Source organism: Eulemur rufifrons, chromosome 8, assembly GCF_041146395.1.
Source record: "Eulemur rufifrons isolate Redbay chromosome 8, OSU_ERuf_1, whole genome shotgun sequence".
Lineage (NCBI taxonomy): Eukaryota > Metazoa > Chordata > Mammalia > Primates > Lemuridae > Eulemur > Eulemur rufifrons.
This window is the reverse complement of record NC_090990.1, coordinates 2,660,954-2,679,789: the sequence shown is the minus strand read 5'-3', so window position 1 is coordinate 2,679,789 and position 18,836 is coordinate 2,660,954. Positions and strand designations below refer to the sequence as shown.

General features: G+C 62.2%; 1 protein-coding gene across 1 annotated transcript in view; it reads left to right on the top strand.

Moving 5' to 3' along the window:
* The first annotated feature begins 2,957 nt into the window (after positions 1 to 2,957).
* Positions 2,958 to 18,836, top strand: part of CHD5 (chromodomain helicase DNA binding protein 5) — a 61,361-nt gene continuing 45,482 nt past the window's right edge. Inside the window, exons 1-2 of the mRNA XM_069477278.1 lie at positions 2,958 to 3,334; positions 15,097 to 15,224. Coding sequence (XP_069333379.1) covers positions 3,256 to 3,334; positions 15,097 to 15,224 — 207 coding nt within the window. The 5' untranslated portion in view covers positions 2,958 to 3,255. The remainder of the gene's footprint in view (positions 3,335 to 15,096; positions 15,225 to 18,836) is intronic.

Below are 18,836 nucleotides of genomic sequence, written 5' to 3'. Positions count from 1 at the left end.
CCAAGGGGGAACCTGGGTGGGCTCCTGCCCCATTGTTGGCTGAATCGTGATAATGGGCCTGTGTTGGTGGAATAAACTGCAGGTTTCTGTTCTTTCTGGAGGGAGAGGAAGATAGAGGCTTGGGGTGGGGGGTTTCCTATCCCAGCAAGGAGCTGATCCTCCACCTAAAGGAAGCAGGTGGAGAACCACCTGTTAAATGATGCCATCATGGTGCTATCTCCAGGAACAGAAAACTAAGGATTTCTCCAGCCATTTTCTGGTCTTTGTGATGGATCTGAGAATCCACATTCTTTTTTTTCTAGGCTATTTTAGGCCAAGCTAAAACAGTCTGTAAAGGCTGTGCTGACCAGCTGAGTGAGTTAGCTACTACTGTAGCGAGAACCCAGAAAGCACCCGTAAGATGCTTTAAGGCTTCTGCAGGTCTTAAGTTCAGGGCCATGACCCAGGACTTCCTTTTTGAGAAGTTCCTCCTCCCCTGCAACCCCAAGTGATTTGGATTCAGGTGATGCAAGGTCCACACTTGGAGAAAAAGCTTCAAGTGCGACGCTGCTCGGGGCGCTGGCCCTTCATTCCAGAGGCCACAGCAATCCTGAGCACCGCAGTCTCACCCCTACTGGGGAGGAGGCGCAGGGTGGAGTTTTGATCTCTGCTTTTCTTCCTTGACCTGACTGGCAGGCTGTGAGACGGTGTAGGTACAAGCCCGAGCTGCCCTGAAGAAGCTTAGGGTGCCATCAGGTGGCCACGGCGTGGAGACATGTTAAAGGAACTGTCCTCAGGCAGGACTTGGGCGGGGGGTGCCTGTTTGAGGAATTCACATAGCTCAGGAATGGAGATTGAGTATGGTATGTGCAGATGATTAGCTGTTTCAGTTCTGTGCTTGGGGAAAAATTTTTTTCCTTTATGCTTTTATAACCAATATATTAAAAAAATATTTTGATTTTTGAATTGTCACTGAGGTGTAATTATGAGCTCTGTGATCAGCAAACATGGGAATCTTGTCTTCTCAAAGTGTAACCTAAATGATAGGCTTGTTCTCGCAATTGCAGAGTTTATTGAATGTTCACCTTTTTAGGGATTGCTTTTAACATTAGGCATTTTTGGCCCATTGTCATTAAAATGCACATTTAATAGTTTAACAGTAGGGCTCTCCTTTAAAGTAACTGGTGATTTGTAGTTCAAAATCCACTTGTCTCTACCATCCCAGTTTTGCTGTATTTTGCTTTCGGTCAGTAAGCAGTGTCACTCAGTGCAGTCACTGGGAAGGGAGGGGTGGGGACAGGATTATGAGTGAGAGCATCTCTTCTCTAATTTGTTGCCAAATTAAGCATTTAGAACTGTTCTTTCTTGAATGATATCTTGACTTTCTCAGCCTCTCCTTGGGAATTGGAGCCAAGGTTAATGAAGTGTGTTTGTGTGTGTGTGTGTGTGTGCGCGCGCCCGGGGGCTTTCTGGTGATGAGAAATACTCTAAGAGTTTCTCTGCAGTGGGCAGGGGACCTTTGACCGGAATTACAGAGGTGTTGGGGGACTGGTAGCTAAGGAAGGGGTTGGTGAGTTTGGTGGTGCTCGGGGCTTTCTCCCCCCAGGATGGCTACCACTCAGGCAGACCGTGGTCTGGAAAGAAGGGGGAAGGTGCAGGCTTGGCTCAAGCCTCAGTGTTCTGGGGCGCCCCTGGCTTAGACCCGGAGGCCTTCGGTTTGTTGGCTGCCTCCTGCTGGGCTGATCTCACGCCTCTGTTTACAATGTGGTTTAACAATGATGTGGGAGATGGGGGGATTCCCTGCACTTTCATCCGGGAAGACCGGACCGACCTGCCCTTGCCCAGGAACCAATGCCGATGAGCTTTTGTTTGGGGCTTGCTGGTCACTCTTTGGGTGGGAAGAAGGGACCACTGTGCTGCAGATCGTTCCAACCTCCCCAGGCCATCCCTGGTGATGCCAGTGTGGCATGGACACAGGCAAATGCTGGCCTCAATAGGGCAGGTGCTATAGAGGAGACCTCGTCCCCTGCTCTTGGCTTCCCCCGTTCAGCCGTTGGGGTCCCTGGCGTGTCTGGGCCCTGGCTTCACTGTCTAACCCTGCTCGGCTCGGAGGGCTGGCGGTCCTGCCGCCACTGAAACTTTGCGTTCTTAAAGTAGCTTTCAGACTTGCTGTTCCGGAGACTGAAAGCGCTCATTTAAAATTCCAGTCTTGCTCCCGAGGGCTTTGGCTTCCATCTTCACCTTTAACGACCGAGGGCTGGCGGTGGCGGCTCCTTCCCTCTCCGCGACAGGTGTCGCTTCTGAGCGCAAGTTTTGGGTACAGACAACGCAGGTCCGCACCACCTCCAGGGTTTTTACTGGACCAAGCCCAGAGGGGCATTTTGGAAGGAGGCCAGCGGGCGGTGGGAGCGGGGATAAGACGGGGTGAGGGAGGAGCCAGCCTGGACGGACTTCTGCAGGAATCAGACCCACTGCCTCCAGCGCGTCCCCTCTCCAAGAGCGGAACACATTTTCTTCTAATGCTTTATGGAAAGGGGGTTAGAAGCGTGTCGAGGCTGGAGCCGGGTGCGGGGCGGGTCTGGGTGCGTGTGAACTGAGTGCGGAGCTTACAGCTCGCCGCCTTGGAGACCCCGCCTCCGCGCCTTTGGGGACCCCAGGGTCGAGCGCCTTCGCTGGCTGGGTGGCGGCGGCTGCCACCTCCGGGGTGCGCGGGGGCGACGTTTCCCCGCCTCCCACCGCGCCCGGGCTCGCCCCAGTCCCAGCTGCCCGCTCTGCCGTCGGGTCCCCGGGCATGCGGGCTCCTCGACGGCTCCCCCTGCCGCAGCGCCCCTGTCGCCCGTCCGCACCCGGAGGCTCAGGACTAGCCCCCCAACTTGTTCTCTGCTGTTAACTAGTCGCGCTGCCGGAACGATGGGATGGGGTTGCCACAGCAACCAGACTGGACGTCACAATCCGGGCATGTGTGCCGCCCCCCCGCCGTGCCGCCGTGCCGCCGGCGCTGCCGCCGCCACCCTCGGCCGGCTGCGGGACTCGGGCTGCGGGGCGCGGGGGGCGGAGCGGCCCGGGCTTTGCGGGGAGCGGGCTAAGGCGGCCGAGAGGAAGGAGGGGTCGAGACGGGGGGTGGAGGTTTGGGGGGGTGGGGGGCAGGCGGCCGCCATCTTCTCGCTGAGGCCGCCTCGCCCGCCGCGCGCGCCCGTCCGGCAGCGCACGGGTTAAGGCTGGCACCGCGCCCGGCGGGAGGGGGGGCGCCCACCTCCCCTCCTCCCCGCGCCGGGCATGCGGGGCCCGCCGGGCACCGAGGAGGAGCTGCCGCGGCTGTTCGCCGAGGAGATGGAGAACGAGGACGAGATGTCAGGTGAGCGGGGCGCCGTGCGCCTGGGGCCGGAGCGGCAGGGGCGCCGAGACGGGCGGGCCGGGGCCGGGGCACGCGGGCGGCGGGGCGGTGCGGCCGGGCTGGCGCCGCGCAGGAGGGGCGCCGGGCTGCGGGGCTGCGCGGCTGCGCTCCCGCCCTGCTGGCGCCGCGCGGCCAGGGGCGCGGGGCTGGGCAAGCGCCGGGGCGCGGCGCGCGGGCAGCCAAGGGCGGGGTGCGATCTGCTCCCCGGGCCGCGGCGCGGGCCAGGCGGGCCCGAGGACGGCGGGCGGGGGCCGGCGCTGGGTGCCCGGGCGGGGAGGGGGCGCGGCGCCGCCGGGGTCAGCCCGCGTGCCCTTGAAGGGGGCGGGAGTCGCGCTGGCTCCTGGCGCGGCGCACCCCTGGCTCTCGCGCAGCCGCCGAGCGCCTTTGGCCTCGCCGCGGGAAGACGAGACCCAGCCCCGGCCCCTCTCGGCCCCAGGGCGGGCTGGGTGGGGCCCGGAACAGGGCGACGACCGGCCGCGCTTGGGGACGCTGCGAGCGCGCAGGCTGGAACGGCTTCCCTCCGGGCCCAGGAGGGCTCCGTGCCGGGGCGCGCGGGCTCGGACTCCTGCTCCCCTTTCCCGGCCGCTGGGTGCCGTGACCGTCGCTCCCAGGCACTTTGCCGGGGCCACCGGTGTCCTCCTGGCGCGCCCTAGCGCCCGCCGCTGTCTCCAGCCCTCGGTCGCCCAGAGGAGTAGCGTTCCCTGCTTTGGCTAAGGGCTTTACACCCCAGGGCCACCGCCCCTGCCCTTGCCATCTCTCATCTCTCATAATTTGGCACAAATAGGGCTTGTGGGTCAGGGGTTACCTTGCAGGATAATTCTTTAGTTAACCGCTCATCGTGTGTTTGGGACATTTCTCCTCCTGGCACAGCTGGGCAGGGCCCCACCCTGTCAACCAGCCTCTCACCCTCCCTTTGCGGTGACTATTATGTGGCGGCTTACTGGCACCAACTCAGGCACCTCTGGACTTCTGAGACACCTGTGGGAGGCCGAGAGGGCCCTCCCTGGCCCCGAGGAGTGCCTTCCTCTGGGGTGAGACTATCCCACGAACTGACACCTGCAGCGCCTGTTTGGCCGGAGGCCAGCAGCAGCTCCGGGTCCACAGTGAGGGGATTCCCACCTGGTGGCCACACCCCCCTTCTGTTTGCTTGCTTGGTGGCTTGCTTAGTGGCTTTCAGGCTGTGACTTCGCCCCTGCAGGAGCCTGGCCCTCACCTCGACTTGACTTTCAGACAGTCAGGCCATGTTGGCACGGAGCCTGCTGGGGTCAGGGGAGTAGGGATGGGGTGTCCCCACACGGGGCAGGAGTGCCTGGACAGCAGTTGACTGTTACATCCCATGTCTGTGGAATCAGACCCATTCCCGTGAGGGCAACACAGAGGCCAAGCACAGGCACAGATACCCAGGAGGCTGGCTCCTCAGTAAGCCAGTTCACTGGTTTCCTCAGTAAGATACTCACGGTAGTGTTTGGGCTGCGGCCCCTTTGTGGCACCGGAGGGGGCAGTGGACAGCTGAGCATGCTTTGACAGGCTCATTTCTGGGACTTCAACGACCCCCTGATGGAGTCCCTGGCCCCCTTTCCTGTCTTGTTCTCTGGCTCCAACTGACAGTGCTGGGAAGTGGAGCTTGGGGAGGGGAGGAGGCCACGGAGCTGCCCCCAGGCGGGGGGGCACCCAACTCACTGGGCCGAGAGGATGGGCCTCAGTCAAAGTCTGCTGCTGGTCACCTGTTCTTCCCCCCAACTCCCACCGCAGGGGAGAGCGGATGAGGTTGTCCCCAGAGCTTGCAGAGGAGATGTCCTGCTCGGCCGCTCTGGCCTGGGGATTCTGGCCCCTCAGCAAGACCAGCTGCTCTACCTCCAGGGCCCCCTCCATGTTCCCAGTGCAAGCCTCTGTCCCCTCCTGCTTGTCTCCCTGCCCAGCAGCCATGGTCACCTTGTGCACACAGGTGAGACCTTGTCCTCCATGGCTTCAATCAGTCACAAAGCCCTTATTCTAATCCACCTTCCCCCCCCACACCTCGTTGTTCCCATACTGCAGCCACACTGGCCTCCTTGTTTCTTCTGGAATACTCCAAGCTCCGTCCTGCCCTTGGGTCCTGGCTGTGACCTCTGCCTGACATGCTCTTTCCTCTGCTCATAGCTGCCTCTTGGTCATTTAGGTCCCAGCTCAAATGCCACCATGGGGAGGGAGCCCCTGGCTCTGGCGTGACCCCCCCCAGTCACTCTCAGACCCATGGCAATGCTTTATTTTCTTGGCAGCGCTTACTACTCTCTGGAATGTTATCACCGGTTTATTTCTGTGTCTGTGGGCTTCCCCTGAGTGTGACTCCCTTGGTCCCCTGCCGTGCCCAGCACCTGGAGCCGTAGGTATCCGAGAGGTGGCTGTGGTCTCAGTTGCTGAGGGCTGGGAGTCCCTAGGTCTCCCCTGGCCCGTGGTCCTGTAGGCAGCCCCAGCCAGGCCTCGAGATTCTCCTGGGCTGCTGGCCGGCCCCCAGGCTCTCCTGTGACCCCCACAGACCCAGCACCAGCTGGTTCCTGAATGTTGCAGTTTGCAGCGGGAGGAGCTCGTGTTTGGGAGCTGTTATTGGACTGTTACTTGTCAGATCTTTTCTCTTTTGACTCCGCTGTCTCCTGTCTGCGGCCTCCGCCTCAGAGTTGCGCTCTCTTGGCAGTGTTCTCTTTCCCACCCGGGGCTTTGCCCCGAGGCTGCGTGAAGGCAGATGGAGGAGCCTGCCCTGAGGAGGAAGGCGCGTGGGTGCCCACCTCTTGTGGCCCAGGGACCAGCAGCTGCGAAATTCTCTTGGGAGTTGGGATGGCTGGTCGAAGTGAGGTCCCGAATCCCAGCTCTGCGGCTTGTTGGCTGCGTGGTCTTGCACAAGCTACCCAGAGCTCTGCCTCAGTGTCCCCACTTGTAGAATGGGAACATAGCACTAGCTACCTCATAGAGGGTTATTATGAGGACTAGTGAGACGGTGCATGTGGAACATTTAGGTCACAGTGCCCAGCACATAATAGTTGCCCAGTAAACTGTGGCTGCTATAATTAGCACCATCCAAGGGGGGCAGCTGTCCTGTCTTCCCCAAGGAAATGCTTCCAAGACTTGTGCCCTCATCCAGTAAGCCTGGGGGAGTGGAAGCCTGGGTGGGAGGAGGGTTGGGAGTGTGAAGCCAGGGTCGGGCTGGGGGAAGCAGGAGAGGGGCTCGAAAGATGTGGCCCCAAGCCCACTTAGGGCCATTGCTGGGCAGGCAAGTTCCCTGCCTGGCTGACCCAGCCCTTCCCCAATCACAGCCAAAGCTGGTGAACCCAGGCTTTCCCCTGGCTGGGCAGTGTGGTCCCCCTGGCCCCAGTGGCACTTGAGTGGCCCTAGCCTGTGAGCATCTCAGACTTTCTTAGGCCCAGAGGCCAGGAGAAAGTTATTCCCAAAGGGCCATGAATTTGTAGCTTATCCCTCTCCCCTGAGGAAGTGTGGCTTTTGTGGGGGTCCCAGGGCACCTGATTGTATTTAATATTCTTTTCTGGGAGGAGGGAGGTGACCAGCACACTTTGCCCAGTGGCTTAGCTAGTAGGTTGTTCATTCTTAGTCCAAGTTGATCAGGGACTAAGAGGCATCTGTCATTTCATTAGTTCATTCAATCACTCACCCATCTATTCATCCACCTGCCCACCCAAACATCTACCCACCCCCCCGTAAAACAAACCAACTAACCATCCACTCACCAACCATTCATCTATCAATTTATCCACTATCCGTCTACCTATCCATCCACTACCCATCTATCCACCCACCATCCATCTATCCATCCATCCACCATCCATCTATCCATCCATCTATCCGTCCATCCACCATCCATCTGTCCACCATCCATCTATGCACCTATCCATCCACTACCCATCTATCCACCCCCCATCCATATATCCATCCATCCACCATCCATCCATCTATCCAGCTATCCCTCCACCGTCCATCTATCCATCCACCATCCATCTATCCACCTATCCATCCACCAGCCATCTATCTGGCTATCCATCCACTACCCATCTATCCATCCATCCACCACCCATCTATCCTTTTACTATTCATCAATCCATCTATCCAACTATCCATTCACCATCCATCCACTACCCATCTATCCATCATCCATCTATTCACCTATCCATCCACCACCCATCTATCCTTTCAGTATCTATCAATCTATCATCCATCTATCCATCCATCATCCACCCAACATATCTTCTCTGTGCCAGGTACAGAACACAGTGAGTGGTGTTCAACAGGAAAACCTTTGAGACTTTCTGCTTATCTCTGTGGCTCCATCCTTTTCCTCTCCTCTGTCTTTTACTCTCACTCTGTCCCCATATCTGTCAGTTTTTGTCTCCCCCAGGTCTTGCCTCTGCAGCTCCCTTTCTGCCCCACCATCCCTCTCTGTTTCTCTTTTGTCCCTCCCTGTCCCCCCCAGGGTCTCCCAGGCCCTCCCCTCCTTGCCTGTCTTTCCTACGCTCCTCCACCCCATGTCCTGGGCCCCAGGCACAGTTCCCCCTCACCTCCCTCCCCACTCAGGACTGATGCTTTCTTTTGATGAGATGTCAATGAGGTGATGTCTGGGTTTTGTTAAATGTCATAAATAAATTATTAATCCTCTCTTGGGCGGGAGTACTGCCCTACCCTCCCACCGTCAGCATAGAGCCTGTGCCACAGGGGAGAGGTGAAAGGACTAATGGGGACTGGACATTTCTCCATGGCCAGCACTAGGGTGGCCCTGAGAACCTCTGGCCCAGCAGTGCCTGAACCAGAGACCCTCGGGCTTCCCTGGGCTCCGCCTGCCATTGCTGAGTGCCTGCTGGGCACTTTGCATTTGCAGTTTGTACCACCCCTGCGAAAGGCTGTGGTATTAGGCCCATTTTACAGGTGAAGAAACAGGCTCAGCGACGGGACCTGCCCCCAGGACAGGGTGGCCTGTTGAAGGCCTGTGCTGCCCGTTCTCCTCCTCCTGGCCACCAGGTGGCCTCGTTCTCCTGCTCGGTGCTGGTGGGTGCGTGGGGAACGGAAGGAGCCTGTCTCCCGGGCCATGGAGAGGACGGTGACCTCGGTGGTGGATCTCTCGTGCCAGCTCCTGGCTCGGCCCCTCAAATCCTTCAACTACTCAGAATCAGACGACCTAACTTTCCCCACTCAATCACGCACTTCTCTCTTGCTCTGATCACCCCGCGTTTGCAGAGCCCCCCCCCCTCCCCCGGCAGCTGCCAGGAGCGGTGGGGGCTGGAGCCTGGGCAGGGCGTGACCCGTGGGGGTGTGTGCATGGGGACCGTGTGGTGGACCAGCCTTGACCTGAGGGGCCCCTGTGACCTTCCAGACCAGGAACCAGCCTGGGCTCAAACCTGGCTCTGCCACCTGCCAGCTGTGGAGCTGAGAGGTGGGCCAGTAATGAGGTCCTCCGAGCCTCAGTTTCTCCATCTGTAAAAGGGATAAGAATAGTACCCATCTCCCAGGGTTGCTGTGTGGAGATGAATTAACACAAATTGATCAATGCCCTGTGCTATGAGCCTGGCGCAGGTGGTATTAGCTACTCCTGCTATTGTGGTGCGTCACCCTGAGAACGGCCCCAGCTGGCTGGGCTGCAGCGGCAATGGCTCAGCCTGGGCCAGCCTGGGGTCCGCAGGGCTGAGTGAGGGGCTGGGTGAGCTCAGGAGAGAGCAGCAGGGGCACCTCCCTGGGCTGTGGCTGGACTCGGGCCCTACCGCCTCCTCCCCAGGCCCGTCTGACTGGGAGGCTCAGGAGGTACGAGCTAACGCGGCTAACGGGTCCTAATTATAGCCCGGCGTGGACCCACCCACGGAGCCTCAGGCCCTGGAGGGGCAAGGCTGGTGTGGGAAAGCACTGGCAGGTGGGCCAGGAGGTCAGGAGCCGGCAGGACACAGTCCTGGGGAGAGGCTACTCCTCCCCGGAGCCCCTTGGCCAGAGCGGGCGGGATCCCACCTTGCCACCAGTTCATGCTCTTTGGCTCGGAGCCCCGGAGCCCCTGCTCTGCCTACCAGGTGGGGCTGCCCGGGGGAGGGCAGGGGGCCTGGGGTGCAGGGCTGGCTGCTCGAGCCGTGGCTGATGGTGGAGTTGTTGGGTGGTGACTCCCCACGTTTGGTTTTGAAAGCTCAGGGCCTCGTGCAGAGGAGGGAGAGGGTCCGAGTGGGTGGAGGGGGCTGGGGCTTGGCCGAAGACGGGGGTATATGGGATGGGTGGTGGGGGCAGTGTCACGGAGGGTCAGGCCTGGGATGTCCTCGGGGCCCCCCACCAGAAGCCGTGTGGAGAGAGGAAGGGCCCGTCAGAGAAGGGGTGGGCAGAGCTGGCTCCTCAGCCCCGTGTGCCAGCTCCAGAACCTTCCCAGAGGAGGGTTTCACCAGGCAGGTGGTCCCAGACTGTGAGGTCTTCTGAGAATGGAGGGGTCTGTCCGTGGCAGAGGGTCTGGGGCTGTGTCCTCGGAGGCTCGTTCTGGGCGTGGGTTAGGGCCCGGGTGCCCCCCTCCCCAGCTGCAGCCACGTGTGCGTGCTTGTCTGTTCCGCCCGTCTGTTGGTCAGTCAGTGACAGGGTGCTGGGCTGGCTCTCCCGAGTCTGGGCCGGCCCTACATGGAGGGGACAGCTGGGAGGAGACAGAGGCATTGCCCCCCCCCCCCGAGATTGCATCAGCCGGAGCCCATTACATAAGCGCTGCCGGGCACCGCCAGGGTGCGGGGGCGGCTCTGCCCAGGCGGTCCCCGCGGAGGAGGCGGAGGTGGCTAGGGGAAAGGGCAGGTGTGGACCACATCCCACCAGCCGCCCAACTCCCTGCCCCTTCGTGGTGGGACTCAGAGGGATGGGACGGGGTGAGCTGGAGCAGTCCCTGCCCTCGCCCGGCTGTGCCCGCCCTTGCCCGCACAACCTGCCCTGCCTGCGCCCCGCTGTGCCTTCCACAGGGTCCTTTCCTCGGCAGTGCCCCTCTCTGCTGGTCCCCTGACCACACTCAGGCCACCTCCCCTGCGGCAGTGTCCAGTCCTGCCTGGAGCCTGCCCCTGGCCATCCCGTGTTTACGTGGCCACTCCTCGGGGTTCCCAGCCCCTCAGATGGGGAGGGGGCTGTGCTGGGCAGGGTGGGACTTGCACCCCGGGTGGGGAGGCCACAGGAACCTGGCCACCCTGGAGGGGCCCCCCTGACAGTGGTGCAGCCCCCATCTGCTCCTGGTGGGGCGCGGTATGTGTGCGAGCTGGCTCTGTGGGATGCAGGGGTGGAGAGCCATCCGACTGGCCACCGATGCCTGCTAGGAGTGGGGTGTGGTGGCTAAAATGGCACCATTGTGCCCCAGAAGCCCAGGGTGGGAGCCTTTCCCTGAACACCCTTGGGACTCTGGGGGCGCAGGGGTCCCAGGCCAGGTGAGGGGACCGCGGTGCAGGCAGGAGGCGGGTGTTGGGTGTCCAGGCGGTGCACGTGCCGGTCCGTGCATCTGCGCATGGCTGGTTTCTGAGCGGGTGGGCCTCCCGCAGCCACGGTGGTCATGAGAAAAACCTTCCTTGTGGAGAAGGGGCTCTGTCTCTAAGCTTGATTCAGCAGGGGACACTCTGCGCCTTTCCTGGGAGGCCCCAGGACCACTCACCCTCCTCAGGGTCCCGCTTGAGGCAGTCCCCAAACTCCGAGTGTCACTCCCTTTTGTGTCTCCCCCATCCACCCCAGGTAGGGCAGGAGCCGGCTGGTTCTTCTCTTTTCCCTCTCTGTTCCCCAGTTGCTCCTGGGCACACATGGGAGGGGGGACACACATGGGAGGGGGGCACACATGGGAGGGGGGCACACATGAACGGGGGGACACACATGGGGCTGGGGGGCACACATGGGACTTGGGGGGCACACATGGGAGGGGGGCACACATGGGACTTGGGGGCACACATGGGACTGGGGGGACACACATGGGAGGGGGGCACACATGGGCAGGGGGGACACACATGGGCAGGGGAGACACACATGGGGCTGGGGGACACACATGGGATGGGGGCACACATGGGAGGGGGGCACACATGGGCAGGGGGGACACACATGGGCAGGGGAGACACACATGGGGCTGGGGGACACACATGGGCAGGGGGGCACACATGGGGCTGGGGGACACACATGGGATGGGGGCACACATGGGAGGGGGACACACATGGGCAGGGGGGACACACATGGGCAGGGGAGACACACATGGGGCTGGGGGACACACATGGGCAGGGGGGCACACATGGGATGGGGGCACACGTGGGCAGGGGGGCACACGTGGGACTTGGGGAGCACACATGGGATGGGGCACACATGGGATGGGGCACACATGGGATGGGGCACACATGGGACTGGGGGGCACACATGGGACTTGGGGAGCACACATGGGATGGGGCACACATGGGATGGGGGCACACATGGGATGGGGCACACATGGGACTGGGGGGCACACATGGGATGGGGGCACACATGGGATGGGGGCACACATGGGATGGGGACACACATGGGCCTGGGGGGCACACATGGGCAGGGGGGCACACATGGGATGGGGGCACACATGGGATGGGGGCACACATGGGCAGGGGGGCACACATGGGATGGGGGCACACATGGGATGGGGGCACACATGGGCCTGGGGGGCACACATGGGATGGGGGCACACATGGGCCTGGGGGGCACACATGGGCAGGGGGGCACACATGGGATGGGGGCACACATGGGCAGGGGGGCACACATGGGCAGGGGGGCACACATGGGATGGGGGCACACATGGGATGGGGGCACACATGGGCCTGGGGGGCACACATGGGCAGGGGGGCACACATGGGATGGGGGCACACATGGGATGGGGGCACACATGGGATGGGGGCACACATGGGATGGGGGCACACATGGGCCTGGGGGGCACACATGGGCAGGGGGGCACACATGGGATGGGGGCACACATGGGATGGGACACACATGGGATGGGACACACATGGGATGGGACACACATGGGATGGGGGCACACATGGGCCTGGGGGGCACACATGGGCCTGGGGGGCACACATGGGATGGGGGCACACATGGGATGGGGGCACACATGGGATGGGGACACACATGGGCCTGGGGGGCACACATGGGCAGGGGGGCACACATGGGATGGGGGCACACATGGGATGGGACACACATGGGATGGGACACACATGGGATGGGGGCACACATGGGCCTGGGGGGCACACATGGGATGGGGGCACACATGGGACTTGGGGGCACACATGGGATGGGGGCACACATGGGATGGGGACACACATGGGCCTGGGGGGCACACATGGGCAGGGGGCACACATGGGCAGGGGGGCACACATGGGATGGGGGCACACATGGGATGGGGGCACACATGGGCCTGGGGGGCACACATGGGATGGGGGCACACATGGGACTTGGGGGCACACATGGGCAGGGGGGCACACATGGGACTTGGGGGCACACGTGGGATGGGGGCACACGTGGGACTTGGGGGCACACGTGGGACTTGGGGGCACACGTGGGATGGGGCACACATAGGACTTGGGGGCACACGTGGGATGGGGGCACACGTGGGATGGGGACACACATGGGACTTGGGGGCACACATGGGATGGGGGCACACATGGGACTTGGGGGCACACATGGGATGGGGGCACACATGGGATGGGGACACACATGGGCCTGGGGGGCACACATGGGATGGGGGCACACATGGGATGGGGACACACGTGGGACTTGGGGGCACACGTGGGATGGGGGCACACATGGGACTTGGGGGCACACGTGGGATGGGGGCACACATGGGATGGGGACACACATGGGCCTGGGGGGCACACATGGGCAGGGGGCACACATGGGCAGGGGGGCACACATGGGATGGGGGCACACATGGGATGGGGGCACACATGGGCCTGGGGGGCACACATGGGATGGGGGCACACATGGGACTTGGGGGCACACATGGGCAGGGGGGCACACATGGGACTTGGGGGCACACGTGGGATGGGGGCACACGTGGGACTTGGGGGCACACGTGGGATGGGGGCACACGTGGGATGGGGGCACACGTGGGATGGGGGGCACACGTGGGATGGGGGCACACGTGGGATGGGGGCACACGTGGGACTTGGGGGCACACGTGGGATGGGGGCACACGTGGGATGGGGGCACACGTGGGATGGGGGCACACGTGGGATGGGGGGCACACGTGGGATGGGGGCACACGTGGGATGGGGGCACACGTGGGACTTGGGGGCACACGTGGGATGGGGGCACACGTGGGACTTGGGGGCACACGTGGGACTTGGGGGCACACGTGGGATGGGGGCACACGTGGGATGGGGGCACACGTGGGATGGGGGCACACGTGGGATGGGGGCACACGTGGGACTTGGGGGCACACGTGGGATGGGGGCACACGTGGGATGGGGGCACACGTGGGACTTGGGGGCACACGTGGGATGGGGGCACACATGGGACTGGGGGACACACGTGGGACCGGGGGGCACACAAGCTGGCAGGGGGTGCTCAGGCCACAGGCTGGAGTGGAGGACCAGCTCTCTCATGGGCTCCATGACAGTGGACTCATGGAGGTTTTTCCTTCTGGAAGCCTTCTTTGCCTCGAGGGTGGATGTATCTACTCTGGGTGGTTTGTTCCTTGTGGTGACTTTTTGCTGCTGTTCCCTCCAAGAGGACCCTCCTCGGTCCCCTCCACAGCCCGGGTCTGGTGCCCGGGAGCTCTGGGCCGGCTGCCCTTCTGCGCTCGTGATGGGGGGCAGACCAGGCCACCATGCCCCCACGGCAGGGGTACACGTGGGAGCCCCCTCCTCCAGGTTGGAGGTGAGCGGGGGGCAGAACTCACAGCCAGCCTCTTCTTCAAAGGTGCCACCTCCCGTCCTCGAGTGCTTTCCTCTCGGCCTTTAAAGTCTTGACCCGAGTGAGGGATTCGGGAGTGGTGGGCAGCCCCTTGGCAGCTCACTGTGGTGGGCGCAGCATCTCTCTGTGGGATTGCACCTCTCTCTGCTGCCCAGCTGGAACGCACATGGCATCCGTCATGTGTGTGTCTGGCATGCAGGGGTGTGTACAACCTGCGTGGGCCTGGTGTGTGCGAAGGGGCAGGACGGGGACAGGGGAGCAGTGTGGTCTCTGATTCCCCACTCGGGGGATCCCTCCAAACTCACGCGGCGTCCTGCCCTCCTCCCTGCTGGGCACCTCCTCCATAGCCCCAGGCGCTTGCTCTGCCGGCTCCATGTGGCCCCCGGAGATGGGGCCCAAGCGTCCCCATTGTCCTGCATTCACAAGGCACCTCCTGGCCACACCCCGATCCTCTGGGGGGCAGAGAGGGGTCTCACTGAGGTCTGCCCTCTGCTCTGTCAGCCCCACGCCTCCCTGGGGCCAAGGAGCTTTGTGGTTCTCTAGGGGCAAGGCTACCTAGTTAGTACTTGTTTGCTCATCGAAGTTCAGTAGTCTGGGCGCTGTCATACCAGGGCAGAGGAGGGAAGGAAGGGCCCGGGGGGAGGGGCTGCGGCTCTGCCCACCACTGTGAGATTCCTGTCCTGGGTTCTTCTACCTCACCAGGTCTGGGGCGGGCAGGTGGCCGTGCCTGGCACGGTTGGGTGACGGTGGGCAGGGGGGAGTCCCAGCTTCCTCCATGGTGGCCTTGTGTCCCTGGAGCTGTCCCTGAGGGAAGCGCAAGAGTAACCTGTCCCCTTTGACTCTTCCAGAAGAAGAAGATGGTGGCCTCGAAGCCTTCGATGACTTTTTCCCTGTGGAGCCTGTGAGCCTTCCCAAGAAGAAGAAACCCAAGAAGCTCAAGGAGAACAAGTCGAAAGGGAAGCGGAAGAAGAAAGAGGTGAGGGGCCTGGGACGGCGGCTGGGCGGGGGTCCCGGCCACGTCCTCCTGCTGCGGAGGGCCTGGCTCCTTGGACCCTGGAGTTCGGGGGTTTCTGAGAGCTGAGTTTGAGAGAAAAACACCAAACCGGTTGTTGGTGTGAAGTGCTGCAGAGCCTTTCTGAGACACGTGGGAGGTGTCCTGTTTCTGAACAGGATGTCAGAGTGTCCTCTGCCCTCCCTGCCATCGTGGCTGTCTTGTGCGGGGACAGGGCCCCGTTTCTGCCGACACTGTGCCTTCCCTGGCTCTCTGGTGTCTGCCCTCTCTCCCTGCTCCGTGGCGGGCCTCTAACCGAAACCGGACGAAAATGAAGTACGTCGGAGAGCATCGGGGCCCTGGAGAGGGATGGCCACCTGTCGGTGCCGTGCTCGGCCGTGGTGACCTGACCTCTGCTTTCCTGTCACCTTCCTCCTTGTTCTGGATAGGAGAGGTCACCACATGCTCCACTGACTCCGGGTGGGTGGGGCGTGATGGTGTGAACGTGTCCCTTGTGTCCCCTACTGCTGACACAATTGCGGCATGCTTCCACCTGCTTCACATGGACTCACTTTATCCTCACGCCGGTGGGACGGTGGTGATGACAGCCGCTCGGCAGATGGGGAAACCGAGGCAGATTTGCAGCTTAAAGTGCTTGTCCCTTGGACTAGGACACTGGGCAGCTGTCGGGGAGAGCAGTGGTGGTGGCCCAGAGGTGGCTTTGCCCAGGGCCACGCAGTGGCCATGCTAAGTTGTGCATCCAGCAGGCCCCTGCCAGGCCTGGTCCTCCCCGGCCTGCCTGCCCCAAGGGGACGTGCTGCCACCTCTGTGCCCTTCTTGCTTCCCTGCCCAAAGGGGACCCAGATGTCCCCGCCTTGCAGGTGAGAGCGCAGAGGGGGCCACTGGGGAGGCGCAGCGGGAGGGGAGGTCGTAACGCCCTGGGATGCCCTGGGCAGAGCTGAGCCTGTGTCCAGGCCCCTGCGGAATGAAGGGGGGAGAAAGCCATGGGGAGACCCGGGGGAGCTGTCCCAGGCTGGGGTGTTCCCTGCTGTGAGGGTTTTGGGGGCCACTGTGGGCATCTTGCTGTCCCCTGAGTGAGATAGGGTCACTGGAAGGCTCTGAGCAGAGCAGGGGCGTGACGTGATTCAGTCTGGCAGGTCCTCTGGCGGCTCCAGGGGCAGAAGCAGAGACCCCTGATGGGGACAGATGGTGGTGGCGGCTCCCCTGCCCATTGCCCTGCTTGTCTGGGAACCCGGAGGCATTTTGGGGGCCTGGCCTGCCCCTGCGGCTGGGGCCTCTTGTCTGGCACCAGCCTGGGCGCATCTGGAGAGCCGAGTGGCCTGGGAGCTGGCCTGTTGGAAGTTGGGGACGAGCTTTGGGAAGAGCTGAGGGATGCCCGGCAGACGGGACGCTGTTGGCCCCGCCACCTCTGGCCAGAGCCACCTCAGGGGCACCCCCGCTGTGCTTGCCCAGGTTGAGTCCGCATTTCCCACCTGGCCCCTCAGCTGCCGCTGCCGTTGGCTCTGGCCTTGTGCTGCCCTGCAGCCTGCCACCCCCACCTGCCACCCTCGAGGGACAGCGTCCAGATGCACGGACTACACCTCGTGGCCCCTGTCCAGACTCCCACACTGTGTCCCCAAAGCTGCCCCTCCAAACCCTGCCTTGCCCCCTTGCACCTGCCTGGCTGCCCCCCGGGGCCCCTCCTCTCCTCTGTGTGGGCACACGTGTGTGTGTGTGTGTGTGTGTGTGTCTGTATGTACCATCCTTTCTTCCCCTGGAGAGACCCTGGGTCCCCTCCTGATCCACCTCCTCTGTTGCCCTCAGCTCCGTCCTCAGTCTGCCATGTCCAGGGTCAATGTGTGTCGAGCCTCTCCCGGGACACTCCGCCCTTCACCATGGGGCCGGCATGGGGGCTGCACGTAGGGAGGGCCTGGGTCTGGGGAGCCCCTGGAGGGAATTTGGGCATGGAGGCTCCTGCAGACTCACCAACCTGTGCTCCGAGGTTCTCTCATCTCCCCAGGGGGCTCGGAGAGGGTGAAGCTCCCAGTCCCTGTTATCTAGATGGGGAGGTAGAGGCAGGAGAGGGGGAGGGGGATCCCAAGGCTGAAGGCTCCCCACTGAAGAAGGTGTTGCAAACCGGCTCCTCTGATGTGGGGGTCCCCAAATTCCCTGCTGCAGCCCTCCCTTCTCCTCTACTGCGCTGACACTGCACCCTGGCCCCGGAGTGCTGTCCCTGTGCCAGGCAGAGGCGGGTGGTTACGGGGCTACAGGGCCCTGGGGAGTGGGCACAAGGCTTTCTCACTGCGGCTGTGGAATCTCCTGCTGCTGACACCACCCTCACCCTTCAGACCCGCTCTGTGCGCTTGGGGTGAGGTGGGCGCTGGGGCCCTGAAGCCTCATGGCCGATGGTAGGGGCTCCTACACACCCCCCCATTGCCCACCTCCTTTGAGCCAGGACCTGGTGGGAGGCTAGGACAAGTGGGGCAATGTCATCCGGCCCTTGGGTCTCAGGCCTTTAGGCTGGGTCTGCCTGGTTCCCAAGTGCTGGGAAGGACCCAGCAGGGTGCAGCAGGGGCCTGTAGGAGCCCCGTCCTCTCCCAGGCAGGGCTGGCTTTGGGCACAGGGGACAGCAGAGGCCCTGGCCAGGAAGGAGGCTGGGAGTGGGCAGGGCCTGGACAGTGGCCAGGCTTGGGGTGAGGGCCTGGTGGCCTCCAAGGCCAGAGAAGGCTGGTTCTCTGGCTCTCATTCCCAGGTCTGTCCCCTCCCTTCTTTCTCTGAGAACATGTTTTTGTTTTTATCTCTCTGGCTCTTGTCTGCCTGTCTGTCTCTCACTGGGCCATGCACACTCTGTTCCTCCCTCTGGCCTGCGCTGGGTCTCTCTGCCTTGGGTGTATCCTCCTGTCTTCTTTGCCCTCTCTCTCCCCCTCCATGTCTTCTTCCCCCTCCTGCCTCATCTGCCTCCCTCCTTCCCTCTCTTTCCTGCTCTCCAACCCCCTTTCCTGACCCTCTCTGCTTCCTGTCTTCACTGAGATGCACTCTGGTTCTCACAGGGGTAGGGTGGACAGGAGGCCTCCCTGACATGCCCCCCGGGCCGTGGCTGCCCTTGTGCCATTCCCGAGAGCCTGGCTCAGACCAGCTGCCAGGTGTTAGGGTGCTGGAACCTGCTGCAGCCAGAGAGTAGGCTCCCGGCCACCCTGTGCCCCTGCCCACCCGCCCAGCACCCCGGGGCCCCAGGGCAGGGACTTTCACCCCTTTGCCCCTCTCCTCCTCCGACCAGGGGCCCCCGGATGAGGCGTCAGAGCGGCCAGGCTGGATGGGCCCCAAGCAGCCAGTCCTGGATTCTGCTTTACATAAAATAACCGGGCTGCAGCCGGAACCTGAGCATATGTAGATGAAGCTCCTTGTCAGACCCTCATGAGCGCAGGAGGGAGAAATGATTTCAACCTGTACTGCAGCAGTTACCATAGCAACCAATTATTCAGTGCTAAATTATAACTGTTTATAACACTCGTGAATGGGAAGGCTCATATTTCATTCTTTCTTTTTCCCTCTCAATCTTGAAGGACCCCAAATTGAGAATGACCAACTCTCCGAGTC